At 45.1% G+C, this 17,602-nt stretch overlaps 1 protein-coding gene across 1 annotated transcript in view; it reads right to left on the reverse strand.

The window, feature by feature from the left end:
* The window catches only part of BLM (BLM RecQ like helicase), a 1,689,823-nt gene that overhangs the window by 268,121 nt on the left and 1,404,100 nt on the right, over window positions 1-17,602 (reverse strand). Inside the window, exon 22 of the mRNA XM_044077719.1 lies at window positions 9,631-9,753. Coding sequence (XP_043933654.1) covers window positions 9,631-9,753 — 123 coding nt within the window. The remainder of the gene's footprint in view (window positions 1-9,630; window positions 9,754-17,602) is intronic.

Consider the following 17,602-nt stretch of genomic DNA (forward strand, 5'->3'; position numbering starts at 1 on the left):
AATGTCTTAGGTACAAATGCCTGACAGAGAAAATAAGAGCAATGATCATGAGTAGGCCCTAAACAGAAAGTACAGTTGTGTACACCTACCATAAATGTAGATGTTCGAGTGTCTTCACTGTTGCAGTCATAACTGTAGGGTGTTCCTGCCGGCAGGCAGCCCGAGGTCAGCCAGAATCACAAAGTCTGGGTCCGGCGTCGGCTGCACAAGCTAGTACCCTGACGCCAGTACGCTCTGGTATATAGCCCTCAGCCGACGCCATCTTCTCCAGCCTTTCTTGCCCCAGATGTCAGAAATCCCCAATAAACAAAAATGAGCCCCACAAGGAAACACAAACACACCATAAAGTGAAAAAGAGGGATAGGAGGGAGGAAATGACTGCAACAGTGAAGACACTCGAACATCTACATTTATGGTAGGTGTACACAACTGTACTATGTTCTTCGTGTTTCACTGTTGCAGTCATAATTGTAGGGTGGAATCCCAAAGCAGTGAAGAAAGGGAGGAGGCTTAGATAGAAGAAGGGGCAGCAAGAAGGCCCTGCAAAACAGCAGAGGCAAAACCTGCCCTGGTCTTAGAGTACAAAGGGAGATTGTAGTGCTTGGAAAAGGTATGCACAGAACTCCAAGTGGCAGCTTCCAAGATATCCTTGGTAGGTACTCCTCTGAGAAAAGCAGTAGAAGTGGCAGCAGCTCTAGTAGAATGACTTCTCACAGTACCTGGAAACTGTTTCCCATGATGAGTGTAACAAAATCTTATTCCATAGGCAATCCATTTGGAAATAGTTTGTTTGGAAATAGCCTTTCCAAGAGAACTGGAGGCAAAAGAAACAAACAATTGGTTAGATTTTCTGAATTCTTTAGTCTTGTCCAAGTAAAAACATAACTGTATGTGTATGTCCAATGAATGCAAAATCCTTTCCCCTTTATTTTGAGGATTAGGAAAGAAGGTAGGAAGGTGAATTGTCTGATTTAAAGCAACCTTCGAAATCACCTTAGGCATGAAAGTAGGATTGGTCCTCAAGGATACTCTGTCAAGATGGAAAATCAGGTATGGCTCTACAGCCATAAGAGCTTGCAACTCTGAAACCCTTCTGGCAGAAGTCAATGCTAACAAAAGAACTGTCTTCCAGGATAAAAATTTAATATCAGAAGCCGCAGCAGGCTCAAAAGGAGCCAAAGTGAGTTTTTCCAAAACATAGTTAAGATCCCAGGCAGGGACAGGAGGGGTCCTAGGAGGCCTCAAATTCTTAGCCCCTCTCAAAATTGTCTCACCAATGGATGAGAAAAGACAGGAGGATCAGTATTAAAATGAGCAGATATAGCAGAAGCATGAATCTTAATGGAAGAAAAGGAAAGGCCTTTAGACAAAAGGTCTGAAAGGTAAAGCAAAATAGACGAGAGATCAGGCACAAAAGGGTTAAAGCCACGGTCCTGCATCCAAATGCAAAACCTTTTCCATTTAGAGGCATAGGATTTCCTAGTGCTAGGCCGTCTGGCTTCTAGAAGAACATCCAAAACTTGTTTGGGGAGCTTAGAAGAAATCAAAGTTCCTTGAAGAGCCAAGCTGCCAGGCAAAGGGTCTTGAGATGAGGGTGTAGCATCTGACCCTGATGCTGGGACAGAAGAGAAGGGTACAGAGGAAGTATCCAAGGAGGTTCCAAACAGAGGTGTTGTAAGGTTGGATACCAAAACTGTCGAGGCCAATTCGGAGCAATCAGGATGATGAACTTGGGCTTGTCTTGTTTTATCTTTAGTAATATCCGGGGAAGAAGAGGAAGAGGAGGGAAGGCATATCCCGAAAGGTTCCTCCAACTGAATGACAGGGCATCCACTTTCCAAGCTGTGTTGTGGAAGGCCCTGGTGCAAAAGAGAGGCAGCTGATGGTTGAGATGGGATGCAAACAGATCTATCTGGGGACACCCCCAAACTGCAGTTATCCTGTTGAACAAGTTGGTGCCTAGCATCCATTCGTGAGGATCCAAAATGTTTCTGCATAGGCTGTCTGCTAAGAGATTCTGTTTTCCTGGAATGAATTGAGCCTGAAGATGCAGATTCAGACTTAGAGCTATGTCCCATAAAGTCATAGCTAGTCTGCAAAGGGGGTATGAATGACAGCCCCCCTGCTTGTTTATGTACCACATGACTGTGGTGTTGTCTGTACGAATTAGAAGAGGCCCTGGTTGCAAAAGGTTCTTGAAGGCTAGAAGAGCATTTTGAACTGCCAACATTTCCTTCAGATTGATGTGCCAGTGAAGGTGATTCGTTGTCCAGGTCCCCTGCCGGCAATTGTTTAGAAAATGTGCTCCCCAAGCATAATCCGAAGCGTCCGTGGTTATGATTTGAGAAGGTTGAGGTAGACGAAAAGGCTTCCCTTTGTTTAAAGTGCACACCCTGGACCACTAAAGGAACTCCTTCTGGAGGCAGGGGATCAGAGGAATTAAAGTGTCCAGATCTTGGTAATGCTGAGACCATACACTTTTCAGGTACCACTGAAGCTTTCTCATATGAAGCCTTGCATTTGGAATTAACAGAATGCATGAAGCCATATAGCCCAGTGCCTGCAGGAATTTCCTTGCAGTGAGCTGAGTTAAGGTTGCCAAGGTTTTGAAAATTGAAGCCAGCTGTATTTGTTTTTCTGGCGTAAGGAAAGCCCTTTGTAAGGTTGTATTTAGGAGGGCTCCCAAAAATATCATTTGTTGAGAAGGAACCAATTGGGACTTTTTTATGTTCACTGAAAATCCCAGGAGGAGGAAGAGACGTTGAACAAAATCCAGATGTAGAAGTAAAAGGTCCTTGCTGTCTGCCTGGATAAGGCAGTCGTCCAAATAGGGGTAAATCTGAATCCCCTGAAGTCTGCAATAAGCCACTACTGGAGCCAGGCACTTGGTAAAAACCCTGGGCGCAGTAGATAAACCAAAGGGCAGTACAGAGAATTGAAAGTGCCTCGAGCCTGCTTTGAATCTGAGGAATCTCCTGCGTTCCTGCCTGATGGGAATGTGTAAGTAGGCCTCTTTTAGGTCCAATGTCACCATCCAAGCGTCCTGGGAGAGTACTGGAAGCAGTTGTTGTAGAGTAAGCATTTTGAATTTTGGAATTTCCAAAAAAAGTGTTTAACACTGAAAGGTCCAGAATAGGTCTCCATGAGTTTTGTTTTCTTGGAACCAGAAATAGTCTTGAGTAAAAACCTTTTCCCTTTTCTGAGAGAGGAACAGGCTCTATGGCTCTCATGGCCAGTAGAGCATCCACTTGATTTAAGGCCTCTGCCCATTGATGTTTTGGCAGATCTGGCCAACCGATAACCCTTGGCAGAGTATGAAAATGGAACTTGTAGCCTCTTAAAATCACGTCCAATACCCATTTGTCCTGGGTAATATGAGTCCAATTTCTGTAAAAAAGATTAAGCTTTCCTCCGAGAGGGGCATCCAGGTAAGGGGGTCCTGAAGCCCAACCGAGAGAGTCATTGAGTCTGCTTCCTTTGAGATTGGGATCTGTCTTCTCCCCTTCTAGGTGAAGAAGCAGTCCATTGTCTGGATCTGTAAGAGGCCTGAGCTTGACCACGACCTCTGGAGCGTCTATATCTTCCCCTTTGAGGCCTGTCAGACGTGGGAAAGGACCAATTTTTGGAGGGCCAATTCCTGGAAAATCTTGGAGGCTGAACTTGTAAGAAATCTTTCACAGTCTGCATAGATTTTGCCTTTTCTTCCATCTTTTTAATAACCTCTTCAGCCTTGGATCCAAATAAAACATCATGCTGAACAGGGGCATCTAAAAGTTTAGCCTTAACCTGTTCTGGCAAACTTTGTTCTCTAAGCCAGGCATGTCTCCTAATAACAGTACCAGAGGCTGCGGCCCTGCAAGAAGCTTCCAAAGCATCAAAACCACAATGCAAACTATGCTTGTTCACTTGTTCAGTTACATGCAATACATCCTGCAATTCCTTATCCTCTGCACAAGCTGGAGAGGAAGCAAGCTTTTGCTTCAAAACAGACAAAAGAAATTGCTGATACTTAAACATATGAAACTGGCAATTTAAAGCCCTAATAGCAAGGGTAGCAGAAGTATATACCTTTTTACCCCACCTGTCTAAGGCACGAGAATCCTTCTCGGAGGGAATAGGATTTTTGGAAGAAGCCACCTTAGCAGCCTTAGAACCCTGAGAAATAGTTTCAGAATCCGCAGAAGGGTTCTTGAATAAGAATAAATGAGAATCAGGGACCCTGTAAAATCTATCAGGCTTAGAAGGAGCAGGAGGCATGGAATCAGGATTCAAATTAGCCTCAGAAAAGGCATCATCCACAATATCAAGAACAGGAGGAATAGCTAAAGGTCTGTGTTGAGGAAGAAGAAGGAATTCCCTAAGCCTATTCTTGGAAGCAGAATAATCCTGACCTTCCCAATGAACATGTTCCCTCATCTCATGTAAGGTTTCCCCAAAAGAGAAATCCTCAGGCGGAGAAGCAGAGGGTAGGGAATCCTCTGCATCCGAATCCTCATAAGGAGGAAAAGAATATTCCTGATCAGAGGAAGAAACAGAAGATACAGAAGCCTGGTCAGAGGAATCCAAAGGAACATCCTGTCGAGGCCTTTTCTCTGGAGGGGGATGAGAACCCCTAATCATTGTAAGCAAATCCTCAGCCATCCTTAGCAATTGCTTCTGTGTCTTGGGAGTAGCTTCAGAAGTAGCTGGAGCAGAAACCTTAGGTTTAACTGGAGTCTTGGACTTTGCCTTTGCCTTTGAAATGGTGATGTGAGTAGGCCTGAATACCCCCTCAGAAGTCGGTACCTGCACAGCGGTTCCGGACCCATCTAAGGGAGCGACGTCCGAAGGTCCTGCAGCAGATAAAACAATAGGCCTTGATGGCTCCCCATGGGAGTCCGTATCGGCCATCGGTTCAGAAGTGGCGGACGACAGGGGCTGCAAAAGCGCCTCACTGACGACAGCCGAACCGGACGCTGACTCCAGCTGCGACGAATCCTGTTTGGACCTCGGAGGTCTGTCCTTGTCTTTGCGCTTCTTTTGAATTCCGGTAGAATCTGACGACATTCTATAATTGAAGCGTCTGCCAAAGTAATTTAAAGCCCAGTCGTACCGACGCTTAATGGTGCGAGAATTGAACCTGGCACAGAACCGACAACAAGAAACGTCGTGGTCAGGGCCTAAACAAGGTAGACAGTAAGAGTGGAAATCTTTATGAGGTATCTGTTTCCCACACGCTATACAATTATTAACTTTTTCTGACATCGGAGGAACAAGAAAAAGATTCCCCAACGGGGTACTTAGCTTTGAGAAAGAAAGAACTTTGGACCGACAGCAAACAAATGCGTAGATCGAAAATCGCCAACCAACGACTTGCGAGCTGCTTTCCACCGCACGGCAAGAAAGACTGGAGAAGATGGCGTCGGCTGAGGGCTATATACCAAAGCGTACTGACGTCAGGGTACTAGCTTGTGCAGCCGACACCGGACCCAGACTTTGTGATTCTGGCCGACCTCGGGCTGCCTGCCGGCAGGAACACCCTACAGTTATGACTGCAACAGTGAAACACGAAGAACATCAAGCAAAGCTCGTGACTATCTTTATGTGGAATTTGCCTTCCACACTTACACTTGCCCTTCCAGGATGACATTAACAAGAGGCAGTAACAACCAATTAAATCCCCTATGTGGTACTTATCTGAAGCTGAAAGGAAAACCAAAAAAATCCAATGGCAGACCGAACGCACGAGTCAACCTTTCCAAATGGCGGCAAAAAAATTCTGAAGACTGTATGTGCGGATGTCCCTTTTATGGCCGACGTTCACTGTGCCCTCATGCAACATCCCAGATACAGGCAGTGGCATTAAGCTTTTGTATAGAGGATAGCTATTGGGTTGTTGGGTGGAATACAACCCATATGTAAAGAATACTGCAGAACTGAATTGAAGGACATTACACTTTTTCCCAAATCTATCAAAAGCCCTCCCATTCTTGTCAGGAGAGGGACTAGTATTAACCAAATGCTTAACAGTAGCTGGATTCACTAAAATAATAGCTGCTAGGTCTGACCTGGGATGAATGTTAGAAATAAGTAAAGAGTGAAACACCTCAGTCTATCTACTTTGTTTTTTTTTTTTGGGGGGGGGTGGGGGCAGCAGGCTGGTTATTGGGAAATTGCAAGCCATGACAAAAAACACCCTTCAAAGCAGACTGAACAGGAGGAGTAGGAGTAGGTTATGAAACTTTCAGCTGCAAGATGATACACTACTTCTGGATGGTCTGAGAAACAGCACTGTTTTTCCACTAAAACAACTGATTCATTCTGGAAATAGTTTCAGAGAAAGAGAATCTTCTGAAAGTACTAACCAAAGCCACAGGTTTCCTCAATTTGAATAATTCTGTGGAGATAACACACAATCTGTGCCTTCAGAATCATTTTGAGGTTCACACTCTTGAATCTGTCTAGCAAATGAAGAAACTCTTTCTTTTACCAGAAACAGCTGTACATAGGTTCATAGGTTTATACTAGGCTATCTGCCCTAAGGCATTTATAAACCTAGCCCAAAGTTTTGTGGCTTACGCCACCCCTTATATGAAAAAATACTGTACCCATTAGTTTGTTGTGCCTCTGTCCAGCAGTGACACAGAGATGATTCCCGGGGTAAACCTACGATCTCCCATCCACAGGTCAAGATTTCTCTTGAACAGAGCCAGCGAGGTGCTCTGCCTCACATGGACCGGGATTTTATTCCACAGCATAGGGAGTCTCTGAGTGATAAATCTATCCCCCCAGCACGTCCTCTTTATATCCGTGCTAAAGTCGCTTGCTCTAGTGGTTTTGGTGGATTTGGATTTTTTGAGGTGGAGCACGTCCATTAATTCCGGGTTGGACATGGCCTTGTATGTCAGGCACATGTCACCTCTGAGCAGACGGTATGCGACTTAATAGAGCTGGAGTTTCTTCAATCTGGCAGCATAACTGGGACATAGTGCTCCGAGACAGTGTGTTTAATCCCAGGTCTGCAGTGTGCTCCTGTGTGCTCTTGGGGGGAAACTGTGCTTGATGCAGAAAGGTGCATTTGAAAACACTTTGTAAATCCATTCCTGTTCTTAGTGACTGTCTCTCATCAGTGTTAGTGGTGGTGAGTGGTGAGGATCCTTGATCCTGCAGCACTTAGACCGTCACAGGCTGTAGTGACTACAATGTTCTCCCTGAAGGGAATCTGCCCAGCAAAGGAACACTGCTGGCCAACTGTTGATGCTTGAAAGCCAACACAGAAGCGCACTGTTTGGGAGCAGAAAAGCTCTGAAGGGTTTGGCTCCCAAACATAAATAAGTCAGCTTGAGGCCATACCTCTCAAGTGCCCCTGATTTTGACTCGGATTTTGACTTTGTCCCTGTTAATCCCTTCTAAAAGTTATGACTTTTGGAGAAAAGATGGTGAATTTCACTTACAACAGCAGTACTATCGATTACTGCTTTCTGTGAATGTCTTCAGACTCTGCACAAGTATATTTTCACTGACTCATTTTGATTTTAAAAGCAAAGTGCTGAATGTACTTTTATAGGAGTTGATAATGTTCTGAAGAAAGATTGAAAAATGAATGGCTTTTGCTAAACTTTTTTCAGGATGAGGTCTCGAACTCTAATTCACTGTTTCCATTTATCCATGGCTGAAAATTAATAATTAAAACTTGCACAGCATTCTCCATAACCTCTTTGTGGTGCATAGACTGTAGTGATTACTGTCTGATAATTGGGAAAAAAAAAGAAACTAGTTAAGGGCAAGGGTGGCCCATGACCTGACTAACAATTGTTAAGCACCCCCTAACGTTAAGGTAGGGTCTAGCACCTGGGCAGTAAAATCAGCCAGTACAGTTCAGCAAATGACAGCGGCAGCAAAAAAGATTAATTTCTGCCTGCTGTCTGTACCAGTAATGTGTCCCCCAAGTTCCTCAAGCAAACAAAGTTGCTAGAATAACAGACTGTGATAGCATCCATTTTCTGAAGGATATGAATTCAAACTCAAATGTATGCTAGTATTTAATGACTTCAATCCTCAGCAATTTACGTGAAAGCCACAGATATTATAAGGAACAGACCAAAAATATGAAGCAATAATCTGGACATCCTATGAAAATCTAGACAGTTGAGAGGTATATAAAGTAATTGTGCATGTAACAGACTGTTTTACACTAACTCTCGACAATGCTCACAAAGTGCTTTACTCCTTTGAAAGCTGAGAAAATCACTTAGTGATTTTCCCCCTGTAACTAGTAGCATATGGTCAAGATAAAGCTTCATGCACTGCAAAGAATTATGATCACGTCACTGATCATAACCTTAAATTATGTGTTGTCAACATGGATGCCAAGAAATTTACCTCTCAAGCTTCGCTCTTGAGATGAATTTCTTGGCCTCCATGTCTGAACACACAAGCAGGTTATGAGTGACAACCCAGTCATAATCCTCTACATCTAGTTTCAAGATACAACACTTTTAAATTTAAGACTAACGGTTTCCGACGGTGACTCCTCTAACCCTCTGCCTAAATGCAAGGAGCCCTATGCTGCCAACAAATGTCAGAATGAAATAACACAAGTTTAGACTGCCAAAATGTAAAACATTGCAAAATCTATAAATGGTACATGCAGACAGTGATACTTAAATCATGTCTTTAATATTAAATTCTTGCAGTTGGATTAAAGCAATTCATAAGCAATTTTAATGAGGGAAAAATAAACATCCGAGTAGCACTATCCTTTAACAGAATTAAAAGAGGGGAGTGAAAATTATACAGAGAGGAATAATGCAGGGGACTGAAGAAATGTGTAGTAGTTGTTTACAAAAACAGTAGGAATTAGATTTGCTGATGAAGTCCTGCAATAAAAACACACTACTCGATTTAAGGAAGTCTAGACTAAACATAATGCAATCATTGGGTTGTAAGCAGCAACAGCAATTTGGCACCAAGAACCATGGCTTATTAATTAAGCAGGATGATGGGTACATTAGCAAGTAAACTACAATAAATGAAAAATGCTCAAAATGTTCTAAAAAAGAACTACTTAAAACTTCATTATGGATTTGCTGATTTCAAGCATGTTACACTCAAACATTATAAAACAGACTGAGCAGTAGCAGTGCTTGCCTTGGTGCTCCGGTATGCATAAAATTCTTTGAGAAAAATTAAATGGCTAACACTCTACTGTGGACTGAAATATTTAAAACTGATATGGCATTCTCTGCTGTGGACATCTGCATATTTCCCCAAAAGGGTCATTCATAGGAACATATTAGGTAGCAATCACATGGACCATAAGATGCTTGAGCAAGTGAGGAACATGTGAAATTGATATGGATGACCAGACAGTATTTTTCATTTGCTATGGAGCTAAATGGCCTTTTTATCCTGAAGCTGTCAACATCCCTGGCAACAACTGCAAACTTAAAAGACACAGCTGAAGAGGATCTTTGGTGCAATGTAGCAGTACAAGCCAAAATTAATACACTATAACAACTTAGCTTCTGTGATACTTTAATGAAACACTGGGAAAATCATATGAGACTGATTCAGACGTGCATTAATGTAGACCATAATCTGGTTTAAAAAAAAAATGCCATTTTAATTTTATGAAATACATTTTCTTACCAGACAGCTGCCATTCTGAATATTTCTGCATAACTTCGATAAATTCAGCCCCATATTTTTCCAGTTTGTCTTCAGTTACACCATCAATCTGAAGCAAAACGTCAGGATCTGAAGATAATGTCTCTGTAAGTATACATAAATTCTGTTAATATAGCACAGTACCATGCAAGACTAAGCCTTACCTTCTAAAAGAAAATCATGCAGTTCGAGTCTTAATCCAGGAATATATTCACCACTTGCTCAAATTAATCACTGTGCCAAAGAATTAGCACCATGTGAGTAACATTCAAGCAAGGTCGGAGAGCACAAAGAAAGTGAGGTAAGTACATGATCAGCTCTACACATATGTAGCACAAGCCGCATCACGTCATTTGCCTTAGTCTATTTCCACAGTCTTTCATAGACTCAGCTGCAGATACCAAATAGCCTAATAAAGTAAATTTAGATACGTTTATTATAGAGCAAAACGTTAGAATTTAACTAACACTTCTGTATACAAGAAGTAGTACAGCTGTTCTTACTATGTGTTGTACTACACAGTGTTTCCCATTGTTGGTAGCCATGGCAGGAAGGGAAACCATGCTGTCAAGGTATGAAGAACTAAGGTTTCCACTAAGCCAAGTAAACAAGAGAATCATCCAACCTATTGTGTGTGTGTGTGTTTTACACGTGTAATAAGTTCATAAATTAGTACTAAGCTAACTGCCCTTGTGGGCCATTTTAAGCCTAGCCAATTACCCCATGTGAGAATCAAACCCTGCACCTTGTGTTTGTAAGGCAAACGCCTTAACCATTATGCCAACCTCCCACCCGAAACTGTATAGACTGCCATGGGGCTCAAACAGTGACTGACTACATGCTAGGCGAATGCTCTAACCACTATGCTATTCCAGTTTCAAATGTTGCATTACCACCATGCATTTCACTGCCAAATCTTGAACCCAGGACCCTGTGCACTACAGTCAGAGCAACATACCACTATGACAAATCAGCAGTAAGAGACTAGCTTGGTTATGCAGAAGCAACAGAGCTCTTTGTGATGAATGAAAAGGTTAGACAAGAATCACAAAATAAGAAGTTATGTACCTACCATAACGTTCCATGTTAGTTGTCTTCTCTCGCCTTCTTTCTTGCTTGATGGGTTCGGAGCCGATCCCTCGGCTCCGACTCGGCACTTGCTTTAGCTCGAGAACTCCTTTTACCAGCTCGAGGCAGCCCCATATCCCATGATGCAAGGCAGGAAGTACCCAGATCTCGTTTGTTGACAAAGGGCAATAACACCAAGCATAAAATACTTCCCAAAGGAAGAAGAAACTACAGATGGAAAAAGGACCAGGTCTGAATGGTCTTTAGCATAATAGTTTCTTATACAAGGTCTGTCCAGGCCAGGGGGAAGGAGGGAGGGTCAAGAAAGAAGGCGAGAAGACAACTAACATGGAACGTTATGGTAGGTACATAACTTCTTAATGTTAAGTTGTCAATCTCGCCTTCATTCTTGCTTGATGGGACCGCGTCCCTAGCACCTCTATCCTGGGTGGCTCAATGGAACAAACTCTTGAGGACTGTAGAGCCAAAACTGGCTCTGTCCCTGGAGGCCAAGTCCAATTTGTAATGGGAAACAAAAGTGTGAGGAGTGGCCCAAGTGGCGCTGCACAAATAGTGTCCAAAGGCAGTCTAGCTTGAAAAGCTGTAGAAGTAGCTAAACTCCTAGTTGAATGTGCTTTAGGTTTTGAGCACAGCTGTTTTCCCCTGATCGTATAAATTTCAGTGATGACCGAAGAAAGCCATCTGGACAAAGTCACTTTAGAAACAGGAAAGCCTTTTTTATTATCCGCATAGGAAACAAAAAGTTGATCAGATTTTCTAAATTTTTGTTCTGTCCAAATAATATCTAAGCTGACGGTGGACGTCAAGATAATGTAGCTTTTGTTCAGCTCTATCTGAATAGTTAGGAAAAATACGGGAGATCAATGGATTGATTCAGATTGTTTTTGAAGCGACCTTAGGTAAAAAGGATGGATTAGTTCTCAAAGATACTCTGTCTTTGTGAAAAATCAAATAGGGGTCGAACTGAAAGAGCATGAAGTTCAGACACCCTCCTGGCAGATGTAATAGCCACTAGGAATAACGTTTTCCAAGAAAGATATTTCAGGGAACAAGAAACAGCTGGCTCGAAGACAAGAAGAATCAAGGATGTCAGCACTAAATTTAGATCCCACTGAGGAGGAGGATTCCTGATTGGAGGCTTTAGTAGGAAAATTCCTTTCAAGAAGGCCCTGCAGAGCCTATGGGACATAATATTATGATCTGCTATCCCGACATGAAAATTAGAAATAGCAGCCAACTGAACTCTGACTGTGGAAGAAGAGGAGCCTGCATGAAAAATCTCTGCTAAGAAGTCCAGAACTGCCTGAACAGGGGCAGTAAAAGGATCAATATTTTGGGCCTTAGCCCAATAAGAGAAACGTTCCATTTGCTTGTGTAAATCCTCCTGGTAGAGGATTTTAGTGAAGTTACTATGATATCTCTAACTGGGTTAGAGATCAAAGGAAGCCTGGCTAAGGAAGGAAGTGGAGCAACCATGCTGTGAGGTTGAGAGAAGGGATTGACCGGTGCAGCTGACCGGATTGGTGAATCAGTAGATCTGGCACTGGGTCCAGATGCCACGGCTGCACCAAAAGGTGACGATGGAGGAACGGAACCAAACTTGTCGAGGCCAGTAAGGGGCAATGAGAATCAATTTGGCTCTCAAAGCGGTAGCTTTCTGGATCACCTGAGGGATCAGAGGAAATGGAGGAAGGCATAAAGAAGTCCCTGGGGCCAATCCTGGGTCAGAGCGTCTCTGGGGATGGCCTGATAGAGGGAAGAGGCTGAAGAAGTCTGGACATTTGCTGTTTTGGGGAGTAGCAAAAGATCGCAACATGGACGACCCCATTCCAGAAAAATCTCTTCCGCTATGGATTGCTTGAGAGACCACTCGTGAGGCATGAGAATAGCTCTGCTCAATCTGTCCGCTATAATGTTGGTTTTCCCAGGGATATGCGTTGCTACCAGAAACCGATGAGAGGAGATCGCCCATTGCCATAGTCTGAGCGCTTCTCGACACAAGGGGTAGGACTTGGTTCCGCCCTGTTTGTTGATATACCAAACTACAGACATGTTGTCTGTGTGGACTGCAATTGTCCCTACGGGAAGAAAGTCGTTGAGGGCTTGCAACGTTAAAAGCACTGCTCTCATCTCCAGGACATTTATGTGCAGATGGTACTCGAACGGTTGCCACGTCCCATGAACCATCCTGCCCTGATAATGACCCCCCCACCCGATCAGGGAGGCATCCGTGGTGACAGTGGCTATCGGGGACGGAGGTACAAAGCACCTGCCTTGGTGAACCTGAGACGATGTGATCCACCAAGCAAGATGTTCTTTGCATGTTTGTGTCACCAGAATCTGGTGACGCATTGGGAGTTGCTGGTATGACCACTGTGTGAACAGCATCCACTGAAGGAGGCGCATGTAGAATCGAGCCAGGGGAAGAGTGATGGCCGCAGCCATGAGACCTAATACCTTTAGAACCATTCTGGCCTGTACCTTCTTGCTGGCCAGAATGATCCTGACATGAGTCTGAATGTCTGAAACTCTTTGTTCTGTAAGGGTAGCTGACATCCGAACAGTGTTTAAGTTTGCGCCTATGAAGGTAATAGACTGGCAGGGCGATAAGGATGACTTTTCGAAGTTGACTGAGATGCCCAAATGAGAACAAAGGTCTATTGTGTAATCCCTGGCTTGTATAAGCTGATGCCTGGTGGTGGCTGACAGGAGCCAGTCGTCGAGATACGGAAACACCTGGAATCCTTGACGTCTCAGGTGAGCCGTGACCACTGCCATGCATTTGGTGAACACTCTGGGGGCTGTAGTGAGACCAAAGGGCAGGGCTCTGAACTGGAAATGACTGGACCCCAGCCGAAGCGGAGAAATCTCCTGGAGCGTCTGTGAATTTTGATGTGATAGTACGCATCCTGAAGATCTATTGAGCACATCCAGTTGTCCTTCTGTAAGAAGGGCAGAATTGATTGAAGAGTGACCATTCGGAATCTTGTCTTCCTGACAGACTTGTTGAGTCTGCTGAGATCCAATATTGGTCTCCAGTCTCCCGTCTTTTGGGGACCAAAAGAACCTTGAGTAGATTCCGGGCTCTGAATGGTCTATTGTAACTGGCTGAATGGCTCTTTTTTGCAGTAGTTTTGCGATTTCTAACTCTGCAATGTCCCTTACATGTGGTACATCTGGAAGGGAACTTGAGGGGAAGGGACTTTCCTCGAAAGGAATTATGTAACCCTTGGATATGATCGACTGTACCCATCTGTCTTGAGTGAGGGAATGCCAGGCTTCTGGGTACAGTGATAATCTTCCCCCGACTGCCTCCAAGGAGGGACAGCCGGGCAACACCTCAGGGATGCTGAAAGGGCTTCTCAGGAAGAGACTCCCTGTTGCCCTGGTTCTTGGACCCCTCTGCCTCTAGAGCGCGTCTGTTGTTGTTACCCCTCTGCCTCTAGGGGTAAACTGACCACGTGAATCCGGGCGTGACTCCTTGGGATTTACGGAACCACATCTTCCCACCCTTCTGTCCTTTGGGATAAGGCCTAGAAGGGGTGGAAAACGGACTCCAACAGCAGAAAGAGTCTTGCCGTCCTGCTCACACCTGGTCAAGGTCTCCTTCACCTGAGGGCCAAACAAAGCTGACCCATCAAAGGGAGAATTTGTGAAGGACGCCTTAAAGGGATCCATAAAATCACATAGCCGCATCCAGGCTTGGCGTCTAAGAGCCACACCTGTGCCTGCGGCTCTACTCGCTCCATCCGCAGCATAAGATATTAGCCGCATGGAGGAGTTAGCAATGGAATTGAGGGTTCCTAGCTGCGAAGCAATCTTTTCTTGGGCCCCTGCAGCTGTAGGATCCTGAACTACTTCTCCCAGCTCCTTCAGGATATCTCTCTGGAGTCTGGTGAAGTGACAAAGATAATTCAGCGAGCATAGCAAAGGTCGCTGAGGAAAACATCCGCTTGCGTACCTATCCATGGTCCTAGAGTCCTTATTAGGAGGATGGACGGGCACGGAAGGATCTGCAAGTTCCTTTTGGTGGCCGCAGCCACCACCATGGCATCAGCGGGACACCCTTGGTAAGGAATTGTTTGTCACTAGGGGCAGTGATAAATTTAGAAGGCCTCCTAGGGACTGGCTCTACAGAGTCAGGAGCTGTCCACGCCTTCTGCAATAACCTGCATAAGGGGTCGAAGGCGGAGACACCCAGGAGGTGGAGGGCCGAGATCCAAACGCCTCTAGGTATACTGACTCATCCTCAGAGGGATTGTTGGTGGGCCAGTTTCCCCTCTGTTTCAGAAGTTCTAGGATGTCTGAGAAGGAGACATCCTCAGAGGGGGATCTAGGGGATCCCTCTGACTCATCAAAGTCAGTATCCGACGTGACAGACTCAGGGGAGTCTACATGCTTCCTCTTACAAGTCCTCTTCCTAGGAGGATCTCCCGAAACATCAGGAGAATCCTCGGAAGAGGGGGAAATTCCCAATGGGGAAACCTGAGGCGGAGGATCTCTGGGTCCTGTAGCAAGAGAAGTGGCAGAGATGTCAACAGGTACAATAGAGGGAGGAGCTACGGAAAGAGACTGCTGACTGATACCAGTGGCCAGTACACTCTTCATCACCTCGAATGCTCCCCTCCCAGGCAGGTCCGAGAGAACCCGCTCCGAAGAGCTAGGAACTCCAGGGGCCACCGAAAGGGAAGTCTCCGAGGCAGATGTCGGGGCCGAGCTCACCAAGGCCGAGGCTCCAAGGGGAAGAGCGGGCTCGGACAAGGGTCCGATGCCACTCACCCCCTCGGAGGAGACCATGGAAGCCCGACCACCGAATCCCTCTAAGGAAGAGGAGATAAGAGTAGGGGCTGAAGGAACAGAAGGAGGTATCCGTCCTCCAGCCGTAGCAGTAACCATGCCCGAAGACTCCAACTCCAAACTCTGGGGTAGAGTCGAAGGAGGAACTGTAACGGGGTGTGGACCAACAGTCGTCTGCTGAGACGGACTGTGTAGCATTTGGGCCAGTACCTGTGACTTGAGTAATCTACTGACCACTCTCTCTAGGTCATGATCTGACAACCTGGATGACCTTGAAGATCGGCTCCGATGGCTCCGTTCCGATAGAAGAGGCGAAGCCGGAGCCGAAAGTATCGGCTCCAAGGAAGGAGACCTCGACCTCTTCCTGGAATGGACCATCGGAGCCGATACTACAGATCCTGTCGGCACCGACTTCTCGGAGCCGGCAGAACGTCTCGATGTATCGGCTCCAGCCGGAGCCGATACAGCTACCAAGGTAACGGTGTCGGAGCCGATCGGAGCCGACACCGATGCCTGTGCCACATGGGTGTCGGAGCCGATCGGAGCCGACACCGATGCCCGTGCCACATGGGTGTCGGAGCCGATCGGAGCCGACACCACAGTGGTCAAAACAGATTCGGCACCGATAGCCATCGGCGCCGAAAGCTTTGTGGATCCAGAATCGGCTCCAGCCGGAGGCGATCTCGACTCTATACGAGTCGGAGCCGAGGCCGCAGGCTTAGAAACAGAAGCCTGGGCCTTGGCAGTTTTAGTTGATTTTTGTGGAGCCGACTTAGCCGGAGAGCCCTCCGGCAAGAAGACCCCTGAGAATCAACTTATTGCGTCTCTCCTGCAGGACTCTCTGGCTGAAGGAGTGACAAATAGCACAGGAGTCCTGCAGGTGAAGAGGGCCCAAACAGTACAGGCAAGAAGTGTGACCGTCTGTCAGAGACATCTTCTGACAGCACGAGTCACACTTCTTAAAACCTGAAACCCTCTCCTTAGACATGGTGCCTAAACACAACACACACAGACACACCAGTCAAAATTAAATTAAACAAATACCAAGAGGTATTTTGTAAAAAAAAAACACCAACACACACACCCTAACAGGGGGGGGGGAATGGGATAGGGAAAATTGACTAACTAAAAAAAATTAAGAGAGACAGGGATTTCTGTCAGAAAAAGGTTAGAATTAAAATTAAACTATCAAAAAATTAGTTTTAAACTAAAAGGGGCTTAAATATCACAAATGTGAACTACTTACCAGGAGCTGGTAAAGAGAAGACCTCCCAAGCGAAGCGGCAAACGAGATCTGGGTACTTCCTGCCTTGCATCATGGGATATGGGGCTGCCTCGAGCTGGTAAAAGGAGTTCTCGAGCTAAAGCAAGTGCCGAGTCGGAGCCGAGGGATCGGCTCCGAACCAATCAAGCAAGAATGAAGGCGAGATTGACAACTTAACATCACATCAATTACATTTACTTAAGTAATCAATACCACAGGATCCAGACTAGTCATTCATTTACATACACCCATTTAAGCATATCTAGAAAATGAAGGGATGCTTTCCGTTTCAAGTACATTACTTAGCATGGAGGTATGAAGACCCTAAACTTAGTGCTACAATTATTTCTATTCATAAAAATCCTGACTGTGGAGTGGGGAAAATAACTGTACCATTCTTCAATGTTTCTGGCTACTGATGACTACAGTGCAACTCAAACAACTTTTGAAATTAGACACTGCTTCAGAATGCCTATATATTTTAATACACACTAAGGGTATGCATTTTGCTGTAATAAAAAAACACATCAACCCACAAACCCCCTAAATGGGGCAGAAAAGAAAAAACACGGGGACCACCACACAAAAAATTGTGTAGGACCAAGGGTATGGAGAAAGACTGCCTGCCCTGCAATAATGACACCTATTATTTGTGCAATAATGGTGAGTATACTCGCACAACTGTACTGCATAAATGGGAGAGCATCAACCAGTCTGCCCTCAAACTCTTAACGGGTGGATACACCATGCCCTGCAAGACAGAAAAAGTGAATCTTGACTTGCCTCTAGAATGTACACCCAGTT

This window comes from Protopterus annectens, chromosome 7.part0 (assembly GCF_019279795.1).
Source record: "Protopterus annectens isolate FY-2018-M chromosome 7.part0, PAN1.0, whole genome shotgun sequence".
In the NCBI taxonomy this organism is placed as follows: domain Eukaryota; kingdom Metazoa; phylum Chordata; order Ceratodontiformes; family Protopteridae; genus Protopterus; species Protopterus annectens.